General features: G+C 33.8%; 3 protein-coding genes across 3 annotated transcripts; 1 reads left to right on the top strand and 2 right to left on the bottom strand.

Annotated features, from left to right (window-relative positions):
- Nucleotides 1–206: 206 nt before the first annotated feature.
- On the bottom strand, nt 207–3,076 carry LOC145624800 (protein FAR1-RELATED SEQUENCE 2-like). Its single transcript, XM_081677887.1, has 10 exons — nt 3,045–3,076; nt 2,568–2,768; nt 2,246–2,434; nt 2,065–2,148; nt 1,636–1,919; nt 1,461–1,548; nt 1,039–1,270; nt 825–941; nt 340–354; nt 207–215 (listed from the first exon to the last, which is right to left on the bottom strand). Exons 1-10 carry the CDS (start codon nt 3,074–3,076, stop codon nt 207–209), a joined length of 1,251 nt encoding a protein of 416 aa, XP_081534013.1.
- Nucleotides 3,077–15,096: 12,020 nt separating this feature from the next.
- LOC145611243 (methylsterol monooxygenase 1-2-like) lies at nt 15,097–18,036 on the bottom strand. Its single transcript, XM_081666555.1, has 5 exons — nt 17,551–18,036; nt 16,320–16,642; nt 15,948–16,095; nt 15,710–15,742; nt 15,097–15,397 (listed from the first exon to the last, which is right to left on the bottom strand). Exons 1-5 carry the CDS (start codon nt 17,878–17,880, stop codon nt 15,347–15,349), a joined length of 885 nt encoding a protein of 294 aa, XP_081522681.1. The 5' UTR covers nt 17,881–18,036; the 3' UTR covers nt 15,097–15,346.
- Nucleotides 18,037–20,377: 2,341 nt separating this feature from the next.
- LOC145624799 (uncharacterized) lies at nt 20,378–21,085 on the top strand. The gene has a single exon (XM_081677886.1). The coding sequence runs from the start codon at nt 20,378–20,380 to the stop codon at nt 21,083–21,085; it is 708 nt and encodes a 235-aa protein (XP_081534012.1).
- Nucleotides 21,086–22,499: the final 1,414 nt, after the last annotated feature.

The raw sequence follows: 22,499 nt of genomic DNA, 5'->3' as shown, positions 1-22,499 counted from the left end.
ATTCATGATGTTCTTTATAACTATATACGATGTTCATTCCGCTTTAATCTAGGTGTACCATGCACATTGTACACCTGGGTGTATGAACCACTAATTGATTACTTAGAGTAAATGTAAAAATATTACAATTAAAAAAATAAAAAATAAAATATTTGTTCAGTATATCTTGATCTTGATCTTCCAAAACATCTTAAAATTTCCATGTATTATAATAACTGCATAAAATAAACATAAGAAAATTAGTGACAAATTAAAGTACATAAATTAGTAAATAAATTACAAGTTAAAGTAACTAAGAAAAGTATAAAGGTAAAATAACAAAAAAAAAAAAAAAAGTACCAAGTATAATAAAACCTGCACAAAAAATAAAAAGTAAATCAAGTTAAATGTTAAAGTAAATTAATAACATATTACAGTAAATATAACACATTTAAAGTAAAATACCTGAAGAACTACTTGTTTGGACAGTTTCTACTGTCATGTGAAACACCAGATTGCCCACAAGCTCTACAAGTTTTGCCCCTTTTGGATTTTTCTTCAAAAGCTATTTCTTTTGCACTATTCAAACGCTTTGAACTTTTGACAGAACCTTTATTAAGACACTAATTTTGAGGCAAGATGTTTACATCTACTTCATTTGACCCAACCAAAGCCTGAATATCAGCATCTTTCACCTCTTTTGAACTAGTTGCATTTTAAGGATTATTCTTTGTCAGCATATGCTTCTCAAATGAAAATAATGTCCTAATAATCTCAAATAAATCATCCACAGATTGGTCAAATAAACTAACACAACTGAAAATATTGGACCACAAATCACTTACCAATTGCTTCTTCTTATCATACTTAGAAGCATCATCTAGAACAACATTTATGGCTGAAGCTTTCTTCAAGAATGTCTTTTTTCCAACAAAAATCAGGAATTTCACGTATAGACTTGCCTTTCATAACAAAAAGAATGAGTCTACATAAGATGCCTTGACTCTCAAACATTTTACAGGTACAACTTGACTCATATGTAGCCAAGTCAAAATTTACATCAAAATATTTCCTTTTGTCATGATCAATAATTACAGAATACTCCACACCATCTTCATACAGAGAAATACAACTTTCAACACCATATGAGAAACAGACTGCTTGGCATTCTTCTTGAAAATCATAAAAGATGGAATGAGTATAAACAATAGCAACATGCTTTTCCAAGTGTAAATGAGTAAGCAATTGAGGCTCGGATTTATTAAACCTGTTCAACTCATCCTGCTCATGCCTTTGAGCATCAAGAGCAATTTCATAACAAAACAAAGAATTCAACACAGGTCACACGGGGGTTTGTAAAATTACAAAAGAAACTATTTTCACCTTCAGCCCTAGAAGTAGAACGCAGTAACCCACCCATAAATAAGTCCCTAAAATTTGCAGGGATCCAAAGATGTTTAATATTGAACATGTATGCAAACCAATCATGATTGACAAGGACAAATTCCTCCATAACATTGTTCCAGCCATCAACAAATACATGGGGATCAATTTCTCTATCCCAAACTACTACACTTAGTTTTTTCAAGAAGTCAGTTTCATTACAAAACTAAGTTCCAACCTTTTCAGGTACCTGCCTTATTATGTGCCACATACATAAACTGTGTTTAGTCTGGGTAAAAACCTTTTGTATGGCAATACCCATTGCAGGGTCTTGATCAGTAATTATACAAGAGGGTTCTCTTCCCATACACTTCAAAAATGTTTGAAATATCCACACAAAAGATTCTATATCTTCTATAGATAATAAAGCAGCATAAAATGTAACAAATCTCTTATGATTATCAACTCCAGTAAAAGGACATAATACCAATGAATATTTATTTGTATCATAGGTCGAATCAAAAGATAGAGAGTCCCCAGACAATTGATAATCTCCTCTTCCAATAGAATCATCCCAAAAACACGAGTTAAGTGCCTGCTATCATCAGCACGGTAATCAAAATAATAACCTCCTTTACTGGTTTTCACTTTTTATTTAAGGTTTTGAACAAACATTACAACATCAACATTAGAGATATATACTTGTAAGTCCTTAGAAAAATTTTTGAAATCATTTTTACTGCCCTAGACATTTTCAAAAACCCAGCACAAAGATCTTTCATGATCCTATAAGACATAACATCCCCTATATTTTAACTTTGAATTATCAAAAATAAACTTCTTATGAACAAAATTTAAACCAACTTCATATTTGGTAACCTACCTAGTAATAGGTGTATAAAAAGGGTGAGAATGAGACTCATAAAAAGAATAAACAATATACTGGCCACCATTTACAAACCTTAATTTAATCTTAGCAGGACATCCAACTTTCTTCACTATCTTTTTCCTTAAACATGCACCTTCAATTTGTTTAGCAGCTTTCTTGTTATTTGTCACATACCCTTGTTTGCTACATAATAAATATTTAATTACCATAACTCCTTTATCATTAGAATCATCCTAGCTTATTCTTTTATACTTTAGTAGTACTAGAACGGACTTTAAATCCACACTCATTGGCATATTGTAATAAAAGGCAATACCAATAAATTTCAAGAGTATCAAATTTCATTCCAATAAAGGGTTTATTTTCCAAAGAACAACCTAGCATACACTCTTTATCACCTCCATAATTATAATATATGCTAGGAAGCACAGGCTGAGTGGGTGTTTTAAAAATTCTTACATTCATATCTTCATTAGTGACAGCAACAGAACAATGCTCTACACTTTCAGTTATCTTCCTGAAAAGTAAATGAATCAAAGAAAAAAGTAAATAAACAATAACAAAAAGTAAACCAATTTTAAAAAGTATATGAATAAAAACTATAAGAAGTATACTAAAAAGTAAATGACTCAAAGCAAAAAGTAAAATAACAAAAACTGAAAAAATTAAACAAACTAAAATGCATGAAGTTATAAGGATTAAGTAAGATTAATAAATGAAAAGTAAATGACTCAATGCAAAAAGTAAATTTAAAACAACAACAAAATCTACTACTTGATTAAGACCGGCCAACCATATAACAACTATATACATAACCACTACCATGAATAGAGTAAGTGTAAACCCTAAATTTGGAATAAAAAAAACCTAAATCGTAAAAATAAAGCCCTAAATCAAACACTAAATTGTATAGAATAAATCAGAGAACAATCAATAAGCAACTATTGATAAAAAATACAATAAAAATCCCTAAATCGGAAAAACTCATAATGAGATAAACAATGAAATCAAAATAAACAACGAAAATAGAAATATAATCAGAAACACAAGAAAATTACCTCAATAAATGGAAAAAATAGAAGAATACGAACTAATTGAAGATAAAAACCCCAGAATTGAACAAATAATTCCGCATAAGCGAAGAATGCAGATCGAAGAAAATGACATTCAAGAGAATTCGAAGGTAGAGAGAAAATGCGGTAGCGAAGACAGAGAAAGAAAATGAAGCGGCGCAAATTACGAAAATACACTTAATGAAAATGAAAAAGGCAGGTGAAGCATGCGCCGTTGGATTGAGAGTGATTAACGGTCAGGATGAGTTCCTAGTTCCTATTATAGGACTTGGTTCTCACATGGTCTCATATAAATATATATATATATATATATATATATATATATATATATATATATATATATATATATATATATATATATATATATATATATATTTAAAAAAGATAATAAAAATCAATAAAAATCAAAATACAGCATATATTTGGGATGTTGGGGTGGACAACTGGACACATAGTATAAGAAAAATACAAGTGGGTCCATTTAAACACATGTGTTTAGGGTTTTTTTTTTTTTTTTTTTGATTTTTTTTAGGAAAAAAAACATCTATACTTCAATACTCCTATAATAAAGTAATCACCGTGCTTATCCCTAATAACACGTGTCACGTTCTCATTAAATATTTTCCCGCCCAAAGTTTGTTTGTTTGTTTATTTTTTAGTTTTTTTTTACAGTTTTTTTTTTCTTGGTTATCTTCTAAAAACAAACCGTTATTTTTGAATTTAAATATGAAAGTTGGATATTTATCTTATATAAAATTGAATTTCAATATGAAAGTTGGATAATTATCTCTTAAATAATTAATAAAAATAAAACTTTTTGTTTGAGATAAACTTACTCAAATCATCAGCTCAGATTAAAAAAAAAAAGTTTGTTACACTTTGGAAAATTACGTAATATATGACTTTATATATTTACTCTTCATAAAATCATATTTACATTCATAAAAAATATTCAACTCTTTTCTTCCATCTCATATCAAATGGCACAAATATATGATTTCGTCCGAGAAATTAACCCAACGAAAGAAACATGGAGTATTAAAGTAAAAGTGATTCGTCTATGGAGTACTCCCGATTTCTACAAACCACAAGATCATGATAGTGTTGAATTGGTTGTCATGGATGAAAAAGTAATACATAAATTATTTAAATTAAAGGTTATATCATTTATTTTTATTCAATTTTGCAGTAATTCTTAAACTAATTAATTGAAAATCCTTTTTATTTGTGTTGATTTTATAGGGTGATAAAATACAAGCTACTATGAAAAAAATTTGCTACAGAAGTTTGGATGTGCTTTTCATGAAGGAAGAATATATTCGATCTCAAGATTTTGGGCAGGCCAAGCAAATGGAGAATATAGGCTAACTCAACATGCATACAAAATTAATTTTATTTACACTACTATTCTTGAGGAATTGAATGACATAGATTTTAATGTTGGTGTATACAATTCTGTGTCCTTTGTTGATATCATTTCAAATCATTTGGATGATAAATATTTAATAGGTATGAATTATTCTTATAGTCGTAGGAGGGAGCCCCAGTTAATCTCCGAGATTAACATTCCAAGTTAATCTCCTCTCACAACTTTATGCATATATTTTCGTGCCATTTTATAATTTCACCTTTATTATTTTAAAAATAAAAGTAAAACAATATACTGTGAGAGGAGATTAACTTTTCATGTCAATCTCAGAAATTAACTTGAATTCTCCCTTACATATTTAGTTATTAATACTTAAACAAACAATAGTACTCATGTGTATTGGGTATTTTACTTTCAGATGTTATCGGAAAAGTGACAAAAGTGTCTACTTTTGATATGTGGGAAAGCAATGGAAAGATGAAGAGGAAAATTGTAATCAATCTAGAGGATTTAAAGTAAGTATCTGCTATTGTGTACATATTAAAATTAATGGTTTATAACTAATTAATCTACATGCATGCTAAATATAATGTTACTTTATAGTAAAAAAAAAAAAAAAAAAGTTTGGACTGTACTCTATAGGATGTATATGCTGATATGATGAAAACCTATTTATCAAACCACAAAGGCCAACCAATTATTGTTGTATTGCAATTTACAAAAATGAAGACTTGGCAAGATGATAATTTCGTTTATTATCTTCATATAACATGGTTTTTTCCATTCATTATTTCCTATAGAACATGATTTTTTTAAATATAGTATACGAAGTATTTTATATTTCTTTGATAATTTTGTAGGAGCCATTGGCGTTCGAAGCACACTTTTTGCAACTAAACTTCTTATTAATGCAAACATTGGAGAAGTTCATGAATTTACAGGAAGGTGAGTTTTTTTTATTTTTTTTTAAGTGATGAGTTATTTATTTACCACAAACTTTTATTTTGCAACTCTAATTTTTAACAACAGAAATTTTGTAATTTTGGCTTATAATCATGTACCATATAGAAGAGGCGATCGAGGAGAAACATCTTCTTTTGCAAGCTTTTCATCACACGCAATCGAGAACGACTTTCTTCGATTAATAAGAAAAAAGGTTGGATTTACAGAACTACAAATAATTTAGTATTTAAAGAAGTATTTCAAAGTTTGGCATAATAGGTACATTACTTCTCATAACTTACAACAAAATATTATTGTAATATGAATTCTCTCTCTTTTTTATTTTTTTATATACTTTATATATATATATATATATATATATATATATATATATATATATATATATATATATATATATATATATATATATATATATATATATAGGGTCGGGATCCGGTGAGAACCACCCTTTATGTGAGAACCCACACCTTATGTGAGGACAAATCTCCACCGCTAGATTAGATGAAATCCAACCGCTGAGTTTATAAGCCTGCCTAACAAACTAACCTTCAGCCTCTACTTTATCTCTCTCCTCTATTCTGTCTGCAAATCAAAGCTCATCAATGGCGATTTACTTATCAATGGTGATTCACTGAGTATGCTCTTCTTTCGGCAAATTTCAACGGTTTCTTTCTGCAAATTTCAACGGTCGCAATTTCATCCATCATTGAGGTTTGTTCGTACTTTTAATTTTGAATTGCATGTTAATCTGAATGTTCAAAATATTTTGATTTTACATCTCTGAAAATTTTGGAATTGCATGTTAATTTTCGAATTGAATTACATGTTAATTTTCGAATTACATTAATCGAATTGAATGTTTAATTGCATCAATTATTTGATTGAATTGAATCAATTATTTAGGTTTGATTGATTTGATAGAGATTTTAATAATATCAGATTAAACTTGATAGTGATTGTAATGACGTCATATTAAACTTATGATAAAAAATGTTCTGAAATTTCCAATTGAATGCTCCTATTATGTTGTTAGTAGGTTTTTATTTTCAATTGAATGTTGTTATTATGTTCTTATTTTCAATCAAATTTAAAATGAGAAAATAAATTAAAATGAGCAAACCTAAATATGTATAATAGAACATTTAAAATGAGGTAACTACAATTAAAATGAGCAAATATTAATTACATTCATAAGTAATTCAAGGATCTATAATTATAAGTACTCAGTGTTTCGGGTAAAAACACTCAGTATACAGAATTGTGTATGTATGTGTGTGTGTCTGTGTGAGTGTGAGTGAGTGTAACAGTGTGTCTGTGTGTGAGTGTGAGTGAGTGTAAGAGTTATGTATGTGGGCATTGAATTTCATGTTCATCTGACAAATGAGCAAACCTATCCCCCCTGCCCCCTCCTCTTTCTGCTTGCAATTCTGATTTCAGTTCTAATTATAGATTCTGAAATTATTATGTGTGTGTGTGTGTGTGTGTGTGTGTGTGTGTGTGTGTGTGTATCTATATCTGTGTGTGTGTAAGTTTGTTTAAGAATCTGATTTCAGTTCTAATTATTGAGAGAGAGAGAGAGAGAGAGAGAGAGTGTGTGTGTGTGTGAGTGTGTGTGTGTGTGTGTGTTTAAGGAGGTGCATATTCACAAATGATGAGCAACAACGAACAAGTTGAGAGTCAATCAAGTACCATCACAAATGTGCCAACTACTCCTACAATAGTAGTTTTATAGCAAAGGAAGATATCGTGTCATTTGAATGGTTGTTCAGATCATTCCTCAAGGCAATGGGTGGGAATGAACCTAATTGTATGATCACAGATCAGGATCCAGCAATGAAAATTGTTGTTAGAAGTGTGTTTAAGAAGACTGAACATCGGTTCTGTATGTGGCACATAATGAAAAGGTTACCAGATAAGGTGGAGAAATCAATCATGCAAGAAGAAACTGGTTTCCTAAAAAAATTATGTGCTTGCGTTTGGCACCTTGAAATTGAACCCGTTGAGTTTGAAGAAAGATGGAACAAGGTGATGATTGAATACCACTTGGAACAACATGAGTGGTTAGGTTATATGTACAAGATAAGAGACTAGTGGATTCCGGCCTATTTCAGAGATGTGTTCCTTGGAGGAATAATGCGTACAACATCAAGATCCGAAAGTGAAAACAACTTTTTCTACTCCTTTATCAATCCTCATGTGTCACTTGTTGAGTTTTACTTGAGATATGAAGCTGCAATTGATGCCTAGAGACACACTCAAGGTCAGAATGATAATGATTCAAAGCACAAATATCCTGAGTGCAAAACACCACTAGGGATAGAAAAGCATGCCTCACATTTATATACTAACTCTGTCTTTTATGAATTTCAATACGAGGTTGAAATTGCTTGTTTTTCTTGTGGTGTTGATGAACTGAAGAAAGAAAATGAATTGGAAGTTGCAACAGTAAGTGAAGGAAATCGGACTAGAACATTTGATGTTGTGTTTAATCCAACTAACTATGACACCACATGTTCTTGCAAGCTATTTTATAGGAAAGGAATTCCATGTAGACATATGATTTGGGTTTGGAAAGCAAAAAGGTTTAAAAACCATTCCTGAGCAGTATATGCTACACAAGTGGACTACTATGGCATTAAAGAAACCAATTTTTGACTTGGGAGGAAACTTGTTGGAGCAATGTGCTAATATAATAGACAAGAAAAAATTGTTAAATGATTTATGGTCAGAGATACACACTTGTGTAAGTTTGGCAGAAGGCAAAGATGAAGATATTCAAGACCTTGTGATAAATCTTCAAGGAATAAGAAAGGATTTGGAAGCAAAGAGGGTTGCAAGAAATAATGAAACAACAGCTGGAAGTGCAAAAAACAAAGAGCAAGACATTGAGCTATTGATTGGAGCTAGTGTGCCAACTGAAATAATTGTCAAACCTCCAAAAGTTTCAAAGAATAAAAAGACTGGAGTTCATGTATCAAATGAAGAGACTTCAAAAAAGAAAGCGACTGAGATTGATGTGTCAAATGTTGAAACAAGAGGTAGAAGTGCAAAAAGGCTTAAGGGAGAAAAAGAAAAGGCTATAGAACAAAACCAAAAAAAAAAAGAGATTATGTAGAGGTTGTGGTGAATTGAGTCATCATGATATTAGAAATTGTCCAAAAAAGTGTAATAGTACTTTTATATACATATAAGATTTTGTTGAATTTTATATTTAATAATATATTATTAATTTTGTACTAATCATAGTTTAATGCTTTGCAAATACTGTTGAATTGAAAATAGAACATATTCAACTGAGTGACTAAATATTTGTTCATTTCTCAAATGAGCAATAATTCCTTGCTCATTTATCAAATGAGCAAATAGTTAACTACTCATTTTGTCAAATGAGCAAATAATTATTTGCTCATTTGGCAAGTGAGCAAATTAGCTATTATATGAACTTGGAACAATTGCACTCTTGTTTTATCTCCCAGTCCAAAATCAGCTCTCCTCAGGTCAAATGAGCAAACATATCTTTTCTCAATCATCAAATGAGCAAGTAATTCCTTGCTCATTTAGCAAATAATCAAAAAGCTAAATGCTCATTTCTTAAATGAGCAAAAATAGTTGCTCATTTGTGAAATGAGCAAACATTTCTTTACTTATTTATCAAATGAGCAAGAAATTCTTTGAACATTTATCAAATGAGAAAGAATTCATTGATCTATCATTTAATGAGCAAGCATATATTTGCTCATTTAACAAATGAACGAATATTTCAAATGAACACTGGCTGTATATAACAAGGTATGTGAAGTAAAAACAAACAAAAGATTGAATTTTAATTCAAATATAATCATCACTATAATAAAAAAGGGTAGGCTTCTGTTGGTAAAATTTGTTTATAAATCAGTTTTACATCATTTAAGACTACTTAAAAGTAGATAAAATCTTAATTTACCCAATTCCCTAAACCAAAAAAGACAAATCATCACTACTAACTATTTAATTCCCTAACATTCAGCTTTCTTCAGTCTTTTGCTCTTTCTTCCTTGAACTTTTTCTTCTTCAGGCTCTTCTTTTTCAGCATTTTCTTCTTTGTCAGCAACAGAAACTTTACTTTGCTTTTTCTTCTTCTGAGCAATTTCTTTAACAGATTGAATAGTGTTCACTTCACTTGTAATTATTCCCAGGGTGTACTTTTCACGAAGTTTAGCCAAGATTATCAGCTGCAAAACAAATAACATAATCAAACCCTATACAATTAAGGAGATTTCAATAACATGAGCAAACATTTATTTCAATTAACATTTATAAGACAGTAACTGAAAGGATTAAGGGCTCAAACTAATTTCAATTAACCTACAACAATGAGCAATAGTGTATTTTTTTAGGCTTGCATTTTGAAAGTTTAGCAATGAAAAGGATGATTTCCTGTTTGCTTTGTATCGTTTATCATGCTTTATTGCAGGCCAAGCTAACCATTGGTAATATCCAGGAATTCTCATGTTTTCTCTACACAACAAATGGGCTCAGAGCAATTTGGTTTATGATCTAAGATGGAATAAATGCTCACTGCAAATGCTTTCTCTTGACCTTGCAGGTCCAACAGAAACTTAATGAGTCGGAGTACAAAGATTTTGTCGGTTATTTGAAGGCACTGAAGTAAAAAAACTATGAAAATAGGTTCTGTTTTGCAATCTATTGCAAAACTGTTTTTTGGGCAAGAAAAACTTCTCCATAAACTACAGTGCAACGGAGTTCAAGTTTTTCTACAAAAGTGCATGCCTAAACCATTAATGTCACTAACAAACAACACCCTCAAGCAATAAAGCATCAAGTTTTCCATAATTCAGATCTAAATCATCATTCTCTGATGATCCAAACCATATATAGTAGCAGAAATATGAACCTGTTAAGTATTTAAAATCAATCAAGTTGCGTAACTGCGTAAGATCCAACAACCTAATCACAAGTTTCCTCAGTGACCAGTAAAAGTAACACCACAAGTTGCAGTTGTAACTTGTAAGGCAATGGCCTAAGGTATTGCTAGATTAATGGACCGTAGACCTCAAAATTAAAGTAAACATTTGATAGGAATCCTTGCTCATTTATGAAATGAACAAGTAAATCCTTGCTCATTTGTCAAATGAGCAAACATTTCTTTGCTCATTTGATAAATGAGCAAGTAATTTCTTGCTCATTTAGCAAATAATCAAAAAGTTAATTGCTCATTTCTTAAATGAGCAAAGAATTAGTTGCTCATTTGTGAAATGAGCAAACATTTCTTTGTTCATTTATGAAATGAACAAGTAAGCAAATAGACCAAAACATCTTATTATTAATGAGACTAATCTGAAAGACTTACATTATTTTTCTTCAAACCAGGATCCCACTTTGCACAACCCATGTATGTTTCCATGAGTCTCATCACTGCAACTCCACAATGCAAATGATTTTTATCCAAAGACTTCCATGAACCATTAATCACAAAATATAACTCATCAACTAATCTACAAGAACTCCCATACAAGTAATACAAGTCATCAATTAATCTAAAACAACAACAAAAATAATAATAACTCAAATAATAAAAATAAAATGAGTAGAAACACATACATTGTATTTTCTTGAGGAACATTTGCATTTGCAGAATCCATAGCAATTACTTCTAGGTTTCCAAAAAAAAAAATGTAAGATAATTACTCAAATGAAGCAAAATTAAAACTAAATTCAACTAATAATTACTCAAATAAAGCTATAATCAAACAAAAAATAAGATAAACCCAGAAAATAAAACATAATTGAGAACTAAAGTAAACCGAAAATCAAATTAAAATACACAAAATAAATAAAATACCTAAAATCAAACTAAAATCAACATAATAGCACAAATTATTAGTGATTTCTAGGTATCCAAAAAAACGAAAAAACTGGACAATAACGAAAATAAGGCAAAATCAACTTGATAACTACTCAAAAAAACGAAAATAAAACTAAAATCAATGAAAAAAACAAAGTAAAACATTATCGACACAAATTGATAAACAATGTGAGCTGAAATCAACGAAAATCAAACAAAAATCAAAACGAAAATCAACGATGAATGTAACTGAATGTGACCTAAAATTAATTGAAAAACACGAAAATATAAGCAATAAATTCACCTTGACAAAGAATTGATGAAGATTGAAGAAGTAGTGATGAAAAATCAGAGAGAATAGCATAGAGAAAGAGAGTAGAAAACAGAGAAATTGAGTGAGGAGAGAGAAAATAGCGTGTGAAAGAGGAAGGAGGAGAGAGAAAAAACGCAGGAGTTTTGTTTGACCCCATTTAATTGTGGCCGTTGGATGTAATTGATCCAACGGTTATAATGAGTCCTCACATATAATAGGGTTCTCACATAAGGGATGTGGTCTCATACGATCCCATTATATATATATATATATATATATATATATATATATATATATATATATATATATATATATATATATATATATATATATATATATATATATATATATATATATATATTAGCCTTGATTTTCATTAAATAAGCTCTAATGACATGTGAGAGTGAGGGATAGCTCAAGTAGTCAAGTGGTTTAGAGTTTTCCTCCTGATTTCATGAAATCCTGCGATAGATTCTCATATATCTCGCCCTTGTGGCACTCTTAAAAAAAAAAAAAAAAAAAAAAAAAATTGGATAAGGGGTCTAAATTAAAAGTGAAAAAAATAAGTGGGTTACTTCATGCCAATTTAGAATATAGAGGTGTCAAAATTTGACCCAACCTGAAAAAACGATATGAATTGACAATGATTTGTATCCGATCCATACTCGAAGAATAGGTGAAAACACTAACATGTAACCTAAAATGAAATAGACCCAATATTAACTTATAACCGACCTAATACTTTATAACCTGAACTCAAACTTGTAATCAACTTGATATTAACCGTAATCGACTTGACCCAAACTCGATTAGTACTCTACTTAGCTTGTTTAAAACTTGAAATTGATTATAACCTGTCACAACTTGTTACCGACCCGAATGAATATTGACCGACAATCGATTTAACTTGACTTGACAATAATCTGAACCTGGAATGACACTTAACTTGATCAAATTTTAATATTAATAAACACCTAACATAACATACTACTTACCTGAATCATAGTGATCAGCTTAGTGACCCATGATCCGATTTAATGTAACTCGTTAAACCAATATGTTTTGACTCAAAACTAATGTGGATTTCAATTTTTAATCTAAATTTAGTTTGAAAATGTTATCAAATTTATCGTAAAAAAAAAAATGTGAAATATTATACTTTTTATTTGACCTATTTTGTATTATACTCGATTCTAAGGGCCTGTTCATATTTACTTTATTTCAGTTCAGTTCAGCTCCAATCAGTTCAGTTCAGTTCAGTTCAGCTCCAATCAGTTCAGTTCAGTTCAGTTCAGTTCAGCTCCTAATTTCCCTCTCTCATAAAATATTCATTTCAGCTCATTTCAGTTCAGTTCAGTTCAGTTCAGCTCCAATCAGTTCAGTTCACTTCAGTTCAGCTCCAATCAGTTCAGTTCAGTTCAGTAAATGTGAACAGGTAAGAATGACCGACGGACTAAATTTGACCTGAGTCTAAGATTGACCAACCTGAAGTTCATCCGACCAAAATTTATCTGCTTCAAACTCCTCCTCTTCCTCCCTTTTCTAGTTTTCGACCACCACTACCCCTTGCCGTGACCTCCCCCTCTCTTGTCCAGTTTCCGACTACCTTTACACACTTCCGACTGCTGCGCCTGTTGCCCCTCAGCCTCCCTAGCTTTTCCAATTTCCGACCATCCCTCACCCCCTGCAGCGCTCCTTTTCCCTAGCTCTCCTTACCCCTTCTTGCAGCCCTCAAACAAATTATCAATTTCCGGCCACTCCCCTCCCTACCCTCACTTCCATTAAATCCGACAGCCCTTTCCTTGCCAACCTCCCTTTATTGCTCATCATTCCCCCGAACACCTCGAAACCTATCCCCTTTCCCTATATTCTTGATTTTCGGCCACCCCTCAAATAAATTATCAATTTCCGGTCAAATTTTCATCCCACCCTTGCATATCACCGTCGTAATCCCGCCCACCCTCCTTCAATTCGTCCCCTTCAAAAACCAGAACCGTCTTTCCCTTCCTTTCCTCAATTGAGGAAGTTATTGATGTTGCTGTTTGAGGGTTGCGGAATTGCAGAGCGATTGAGGGCTTGTGTTGGACGTGGAGGCAGTTTCAAGTGGGGTGGGGTTGGTTTTGGGATGCATGATGGTGGTTGTAAGGGAGTTTTGAGGTGGGTTGAGGTGTTGTGGTGGTGGGGCGGTGGTGAAGATGGCAACAATGCTGGTGGTGCATGCATAGAAAAAAAGAAAAATAAAATTAAATTATAGGTCATGTGACCGGCACGTGGGTGGTCAACACCGAAAAAGTGAGTCAACGGCCATATTCCGGCAAGTGGCCTGGTAGTCCTTTACAACTTTTTTTTAAAGAGGTAGTCATTTACAACAATTTTTTTAAAATGTAGTTTTCACAAAAAGTTGTACTTTCTTCGTTCTTTTATTATTGCACCACTTGCCTTTTTAGGAAGTTTCACAAATATTGCACCATTTTCTCTTTAGGAAAAAAATTATTTGTGTTCTTACTACAAATACCCAACATACCCTTGCTTTTTCACACTTACTTTTTAGTTTATCAATATATCACATGGGCAATTTTGTATTTTACCTCTCTCTATTACTTTTTTCCTCTACCAAAATATTTGTAACCAACCCCTATAGTGCAATAATAAAAAAACGGAGGAAGTATATAAAAGGTAGTTTTTCACAAAAAAAAAATCTTTTTTTTTTTTTTTTTTTTTTTTTTTACAAATACAACTCACACTTGCACCTAACAATTAATTAATCTTTGACGGATTCCCTAAATCTTGTTCAAATGTTGTCGGAAGGTAATGAGGTTGATGTCAACCTCCCAGGAACAAGCGCATAGATCAAGAGGCTTAGCCCTGGTGTAGTGGTGTACCATTCACAATCTAAGGTGGATAGAAAACGTATCCATCCTACACATTTACATGCTACCAAAGCAACTTCTACATCTTTGTCTTTTTCTAATACTACCTCCTATTTTTTTTAATTGCAATTTTGGGGTATTGTTTGAGAAATACAAAATATTCCAAATTTGCAATAAAAAAAAAAATTATAGGTAAATATATTACGTTACGGGGTTCAAATTATCCTGTACAAGCATATGTAAAAAAATTACTATTAATTGTTGGTGTTAGCCGATGTAGAGGTGAGCGTGCATTCCGTATATCACATTAAAGAAATTAATTAAGCTCATACAGGCAGTTTGGAAATTAGAATTAGATCCACCGGTTCAAATTCTAGGTAATAATATTAAGAGGTGTATATTTTTTCAAAATTGAAACCGGATATTTATGACACTTGTGCTTTAATTGCATCGAAGTAATATCATAGCTAGACTGATTCATTATGTTTTATTAACCCCATATAAGATTGCAATAAAATTACAAATAAAAATATGTACAAAACTATATCATGTAAAGAAGGGGCTACATTTGAAGCATAGCTAAGCTTTATTTGGACTTATAATAACAACGAATAGACATCTGCCTTGAGGTCGATCGATACAATGAGCGCCAAGGATATCCGCTAATCAATTTTGTGCCCTTGTTCGCCGTTCTTGGTCGAATTATCTTTGGACTGCATAAAAACCATGCATTCACCAAATTTATCTATACATTCAGTAAAGTTAGTAATCAATCTGTTTAACTAAACTTATCACACTTTACATTACATCTAAACTACTACCTCCGTTTTATATTATTTGTAACGATTTAACATAAAGTATAGAGGAAAAATGTCTAATCGTTGCAAATAACATGAAACGGATGTAGTATTTAAAAAGTATAATCTCGTTTGATAACGCTTGGGTGGGGATGGCTACATGGATTTGAGTGACAAATTACACCCAAGGGTAGAATTAAAAATGTACTCATAAGGTGTATTGAGTACCTTAGCAAGGAACTTCTTTTGGTAACGATAGCCCTGATAAGACATCATATCGAATGGATAGACATTAGTGTATATAAAATACATCAAAGTTCAACTAACAAGAAAATTAATCAATGATAAAAATTGATGATAGAAGACTAATATAAGATCATATTTGTAGTTATAAATTGTGAATCATAAGTTGAGAACAAATAAGCTAAGGTCATAATTAACTAATAATTAAACAAAATGTAATCACCTTATCAGTCCCATAAATGTAATCACAATAAGTGAAGACCGAAGCAAAGTTACTATGGCTTTGTCCACCAACGTAGTGATGGTAATCATGGTACTCCGCGCCACCATAGAACGGAATATACTTTGTTGGCGTCCATGGAAAGTCATATCTACAGCACAATGTGTACATGACAAATTGTCAAAGTTGAAACGTAAATAAATTCAACATATTACTCACAAGTTTAATAATTGTCAAAGTTGAGACGTAAATAAATTCAACATATAAGACATGTAGGTGTGACAAATTGTCAAAGTTAAAACGTAAATAAATTCCACATAAAGTAACTAAGGAAAAACAATGAGTTATATGGTGTTGATAATTAAGTACCCATACCCGCTGTGAGTTTCAATAGACTCTATGTGTCTCAACACCATCCACAACAAGAACGTAGTGATATGACCCGGAACAATGGCCGGACCAAGAAACGACGGGAACCCAAGGATCAAGATTTCAGACCAATGTGAATAGGGGGCTGCAAAACCAATAGGGGCCGTATACTCATGGTGCACCTTATGAATGTTCTCATACCCCCATCTCGAATGCAAGAGTCTATGAAGCCAATAATTTGTGTAGTCCTCAACTACCAAATATACTGTTAGTTGCATCAATATTTCCCATTTTGATGGAAATGGTAATCCTGTCCTTATCCCTATGAACTGCCACACATTATCATCGAAATCAATGCAAAGTTAGTTTCATCAAATCAGGAGGAAAAGATCGAAATCGTGGTCATCATAATTATATCATTAAAAGTATATAATTTACTTCCTCCATTTTCTTTTATTTGCAACACTTCTCTAAAAAGGAAATGTCACAATACTTACAACACACTATAAAAGGAAAGTTACCTTAGGGAAAAACTATATTATTTTCCTTATTTAAAGCACATGACTTATTAAATTACACTCCTAACAAACACTCATCCCATTTTAAAGTGTATTATATCATGTGAACTCAACATATATTAAATACCGTGAAAAAGTGTGTTACATCTAAAAGAAAACGGAGGAAGTATTACATCTACTATTATGACTCCTAAGGATATTGTTATTTGTTACTACCTCTATTACATATTATGTAAAACTTTGAAATTGTTTATCTCATAATATGTAACAGAGGTAATGTATTTGGATTAAAATGAATTTTTAAATTTTCTTACTATGAAATATTTTTAAAAACCACACTACTTTTTGTCCTTGTGTATATCCAACTTTTGCCTTTTTTGTTTCTTTTTTTTTTTTTTTTGGAAGATTAAACTTTTGCCTTTTTTAGTACAAAGTACACTGACATTGAGCAAGTACACTGACATCTGAAAAACTATATAAAAAAATAATAATAATAAATAAATTTAAATTTTTTTTAGGAAAAAAAAAAAAAAAAAAAAAAACTTGATCGGTCTATTGAAATAATTAAGTTAAGTAAATTAGTTATTGACTAAAAAAAAAACAGATTAGTACATGGAAAATAAAACGTGGATTATTTGTGTTTCAGTAAACATCTAATTCAAGACTTATAATTGATGGCCATCAATAGATAAAACAAAACGAAATAAAAATGAACCGACCTTGTAAGCAGGGTAGGAAACCAGTTGAAGCGGACCTACAACGACGAAAAACAACTTGATCACGGCCTTGTAACAAGACATGATTTCAGCAAACGATAACTTGACTTTAGGCTGGATTTTGTAGCGCGCAATGTTGGTCGTGCCAAGAAGCTCAGCGACGACGAGTGGTAGAGGGATTAGAGTAAAAACGACGTAGAGGAAGATAATGTTATGGCAGTACAAAATGAAATCTGATTTATTAGCAGAGTAGTTAAACCAAAGAGTTTCTGCATATGTGAGTGTACGATTAAAGGCCGTTTCTGCCTCGTCGATTGTCTTGTAAGGCAACATTGTGGAACTTTCCGGTCAGTCGGAGAGCTAGAGATTACTGGTGTAGTAGTGTGCTAGAGCTTGCGGTTGTTAATTTTCCTTCTGTTTTAATTTCTTTGATTTTGTTTGTTTTGTACTATGATACACAGTACTAGCCACAAAGAAATTATCCTTTAATGATAGGTTGAAAATTTTATAACATACTTATTTAAACTAAAAAGGAATGATGCTAACAAGTGCAAACGAACAAATTACACATTTAACGATCCACAAAATTTAAGACTTTTTTTTTTTTTTTTTTTTTGAAATAAATCAATTCATTAATAATAAAAAGTCATACGAGTAAAGAAAGCAAAGAATAGTTTTCTTAAAAAAAGTTCCCTCTAGGCCGCGCCTTGGGAGGGTTTCATTCTAGCGTTTTGGCTAGGTTTTTCCTTGTTTTCGAGGCTATTCTCGATCGTTGATCGAGGTTTTTGCTCTGTTTTTCTTCAATTTATGTGCTCTTGAATATTGTCTCTGCTCTAATGACGAATTTTAGCCCGTCCTTAGCGATTGTGGAAAAGGAGAATGGTGAAGGAAGCTCCGAGGACTCGTCGAAGAAGGTTGATCCCGATGAAGCGATTGATTGGGATGAAACTGGAGAAGATGATGAGGAGGCTCGAATTGAATTAGCTCTGGTAGGTAAAATCTGGACTATTCGCAAAATTAATGCCAATGCTTTTATAAATACAATAAAATCAGTATGGAATCCTAAACATGGTGTCGATATCTCGAACATTGGGGATAATCGATTCTTATTTCAATTCTATCATTGGAGGGATAAGCAGCGAGTGTTAGATGAGCAACCATGGCACTTTGATAAGCATGCTCTAATTCTTGGCGACACTATGGACTCTGTGAAACCCTCTAATATTGACCTTTCTTACTTGCCTATATGGATAAGAGTCTATAATCTTTCTTTGAATGGGAGATTAAACCTTGCTAATATTGAAAAGATTGGCAACAAACTGGGAGTTTTTGTGAAACTAGATGCTGCTGCTCAGGTTGGCATTGATAAATCTATAAGGCTACGTGTGATGGTGGATGTTTGAAAACCCCTGTTCAAACATGTGAGACTCAAATTGAGGGGGGGGGGGGGATTGAAGAGGAGTTTGAGGTGAAATACGAAAGACCCCCTCTCTTTTGCTTTGCTTGTGGGATGATGGGTCACGGACTCAAAGATTGTGAAGAACATCAAAGCTCTATCGAGTCGAATCTCCCTTTTGGAAATTGGATGAAAGCATCCCCGTGGAAGTACAATGTTGGCTCTAGGGAGAGTAAGGAATCGAAAGGGGGGGGGGGGGGGGAATGTGCAAGAACCTTATTTGTTACGAAACCGAAACTCATAGAAGCAAAGAAGACTGGTGATTCTATGCAAGTTAAGGAGGTGATGGACAAATTGGAGGGAGTGGGTTTGAGTAGTACGGTTGGAGTAAGAGATGTACAATCTAAGGTGGGGGAGGGGGCTAATAGAACGGTGATGGCGGGGGAGGGAGATGTAATGAGTGGGTTGATTGATGAAAGGGTTGTTTCTAATATGGGTTGGGTTGGGGATGTTAATGGCAATGTTGAGGCTGCTGTAGGGGGCGTATTGGGGCAGCAGCTCACGGGGTTTAATATAGGGAAGGGGGATGGTGGGAGCAAGTCTGGTGGAAGGGGAGGGAGGAAAAAGATGAAAGAAAAAGGGGTAGTGGGGGAAGTGGAATGGGATTGATAGGGACATGGTTCTTGGGAAGAGGAATAGGGATTTTATTTTGGGACTTGTAGAGGGTAAGCTGATGTGTAAAAAGGTGGAGGTGGATATTAATTCTGATGGATGGCGAATGGCGGAGACTGTCGATGAACAGTCCCGCCAAGCTCAATGAGTATCTTATGTATTAACTGTAGGGGGTTGGGCAATACCCCTGCAGTTAATAATCTCCGGAACTTAGTACAGAGAGAAGCCCCGTCTCTTGTTTTCTTGATGGAGACGAAGTTGATTAGTGGTGAGATGGTAAAAATTTGTTCAAAACTTGCTGGTTATGATGGTTTAGCTGTGGATAGTAGAGGTAGAGCTGGTGGTGTGGCTTTGTATTGGTTGAAGGGGATTGATATTGAGTTGTGTTCTATGTCGTTGCACCATATTGATGTGAATGTGGCGAAAGGGTTGGGATCAACTCCTTGGAGATTTACCGGTTTTTATGGATGGCCCGAGGTCCATAATCGTCACCTTTCATGGAATTTATTGTCTTCATTAGCCAATGAGGATGATAGTGCGTGGGTTTGTGCGGGTGATTATAATGAGATTCTGTTGGATTCTGAGAAAAAGGGAGGGAGGGATCGTGCTATGTGGCAAATGGAGAATTTTCGAGAGATGGTTGACACTTGTCAATTGCGGGATGTTCCTTTCACAGGGTACTTATTCACTTATGACAATGGACAATGGGGAGATGATAATATTTAGTGTCGGCTTGATTGTGCCCTTGCTAATCAGAGTTGGATGAATATTTTCTCTCAGAGTAAGGTTGTTAATTTGGAGCGAGAGTGGTCAGACCATGCTCCAATTAAAGTTGTGCTAGATGAGCAGGAAGGGGAAAATAGGAGGGCGGAAGAAAAAATATTTCGATTTGAACAACTTTGGTCCGAGCATGAGGGATGTGAGGAGGTGATTTCCCAATCGTGGCAACTAGGGGGTGCGTTGCTTGAGCAGAAGCTGGAAGCTTGTGCGACTGAGCTTCGGTTTTGGAGTAACAGGGAATTCGGAAAATGTTTTAGGGAGATTCGGAAAAGAAGGACGCGGTTGGGGGCGTTAAACAAAGGTGGTCGGAGTGAGGCTCGATTTAGAGAGAGGAGGAGGGTGGTGCGTGAGATTAATGATCTTTTGCACCAGGAGGAGATTTATTGGAGACAGAGATCTCAGGCATTATGGTTGGAGGCAGGGGATCGCAATTCGATTTATTTTCATCGAAAAGCCTCGCAGCGCCGGAGCAAAAATAGGATCTCTTCACTTGTGACTGAGGATGGTGCGAGACATTCAGAGGTGGAGGAAATCCAAGGTGTTGCTACAGATTATTTCTGGACTTTGTTCACCTCTTCGGTGCCATCTAGTTTTATTGAAGCCTTGGTTGGGATCAACCGTAGGGTGACGGATAAGATGAATGAAGGTCTATGTGCTACACTGCTACGTATTCGAATGAGGAGGTGGTAATTGCTCTCAATCAGATGCACCCATTAAAGGCCCCGGGTCCGGATGGTATGTGTCCCCTTTTCTTTCAAACTTATTGGCATATTGTTGGCCCTGCTGTGACTACCTTGGTTCTTAATGTGCTTAATGGAGCTGTGATTCCGGAATTTATTAATAAAACTTTCATTGTATTAATTCCTAAGAAAAAAGATCTGGAGAGTATGTCGAATTTTAGGCCAATTAGTCTCTACAATGTGGTGTACAAGGTGATTACTAAGGTGCTTGCCAATCGTTTGAAAGTTTTTCTCCCTAATATTACTTCTGTTAATCAGAGCGCTTTTATTCCAGGGAGATTAATCACTGATAATATTTTGGTGGCATTTGAATTGTTTCACCATATGAAAAATTCAAATAGTGAGAGTGGTTCGATGGCCTTGCAATTGGATATAGCGAAAGCGTATGATAGGGTGGAGTGGGATTTTCTGAGAGCGGTTATGGAAAAGATGGGTTTTGCTCAGAATTGGGTGAATCGTGTGCTACATTGTGTGTCGACTGTCTCGTTCTCAGTTCTGATAAATGGTGCACTTTCGGGGGAGTTTACTCCAACTAGGGGTTTACGGCAAGGTGATCCACTATCCCCATATCTTTTTATTTTGTGTGCTGAGGCCTTGTCGGGCCTTCTGAATAATGCGGTTGGTATGGGTCGGATTCATGGGATTAAGGTTGCTCCTACAGCTCCGGTTGTGTCACATTTGTTCTTTGCTGATGATAGTGTGATTTTCTCTAAAGCTAATGCAGAGGAGGTTAATATTATCCGAGAAATATTGCAGACTTATGAGATGGCTTCCGGTCAGATGGTGAGTCTTGGCAAAACTACTGTTTCGTTTAGCAAAAGAGTGCCGGATCATAGAAGGGTGGAGTTAGCCGAATTGCTTGGGGTGAATGTGGTGGAGGTTCATGATAAATATTTGGGATAACCGACGGTTATTGGAAGGTCCAAGAGAGCTCTTACAAGAGGGGTTCGTAAAAAGTTGTGCAAACGACTTCAAGGGTGGAAGGGGGGATTTCTTTTTAAGGCGGGTCGTGAAGTTTTGATTAAGGAAGTTGCCCAATCTATTCCGACCTATGCGATGAGTGTGTTCAAATTTCCTTCCTCTTTTTGTGATGAATTGTGTTTGTTAGTGGCTAATTTTTGGTGGGGTCAAAAGAAGGGTGAACGGAAAATCCTTTGGGTTGCGTGGAAAAAGCTTTGTGAGCCTAAGGCCGTAGGAGGGTTGGGGTTTCGTGATTTTAAAGCTTTTAATTTAGCCCTCCTTGGTAAGCAGGCTTGGCGTATTTTACAGCACCCGGAGAGTTTGATGGCTCAAATTTTCAAGGCCCGATATTTTGCTCATGGGGATTATCTTGGGGCGGAGCTTGGTAATTTACCAAGCTATAC

The sequence above is a fragment of the Chenopodium album genome, chromosome 3, assembly GCF_948465745.1.
Source record: "Chenopodium album chromosome 3, dcCheAlbu1.1, whole genome shotgun sequence".
NCBI classification, from domain to species: Eukaryota; Viridiplantae; Streptophyta; class Magnoliopsida; order Caryophyllales; family Amaranthaceae; genus Chenopodium; species Chenopodium album.
Note: the sequence above shows the minus strand (reverse complement) of the source record. Positions and strands in the feature narration are given on the sequence as shown.

Bases quoted from the DNA above. Each gene is read 5' to 3' on its own strand.
- LOC145624800 (XM_081677887.1), bottom strand. From the start codon at position 3,076: ATGGTAGTGGTTATGTATATAGTTGTTATATG. The intron at 2,769-3,044 runs GTTGGCCGGTCT...TTTACTTTTCAG, and splicing joins ATGTATATAGTTGTTATATG to GAAGATAACTGAAAGTGTAG. The intron at 942-1,038 runs GTAAATTTTGAC...TTGTTATGAAAG, and splicing joins ACAAAAGGAAATATTTTGAT to GCAAGTCTATACGTGAAATT.
- LOC145611243 (XM_081666555.1), bottom strand. From the start codon at position 17,880: ATGTTGCCTTACAAGACAATCGACGAGGCAGAAACGGCCTTTAATCGT. The intron at 16,096-16,319 runs GTATGGGTACTT...ATTGTGCTGTAG, and splicing joins TCTATTGAAACTCACAGCGG to ATATGACTTTCCATGGACGC. The intron at 15,398-15,709 runs GTACTCAATACA...GTTTTTATGCAG, and splicing joins AAAAGAAGTTCCTTGCTAAG to TCCAAAGATAATTCGACCAA.
- LOC145624799 (XM_081677886.1), top strand. From the start codon at position 20,378: ATGAATATTTTCTCTCAGAGTAAGGTTGTTAATTTGGAGCGAGAGTGG.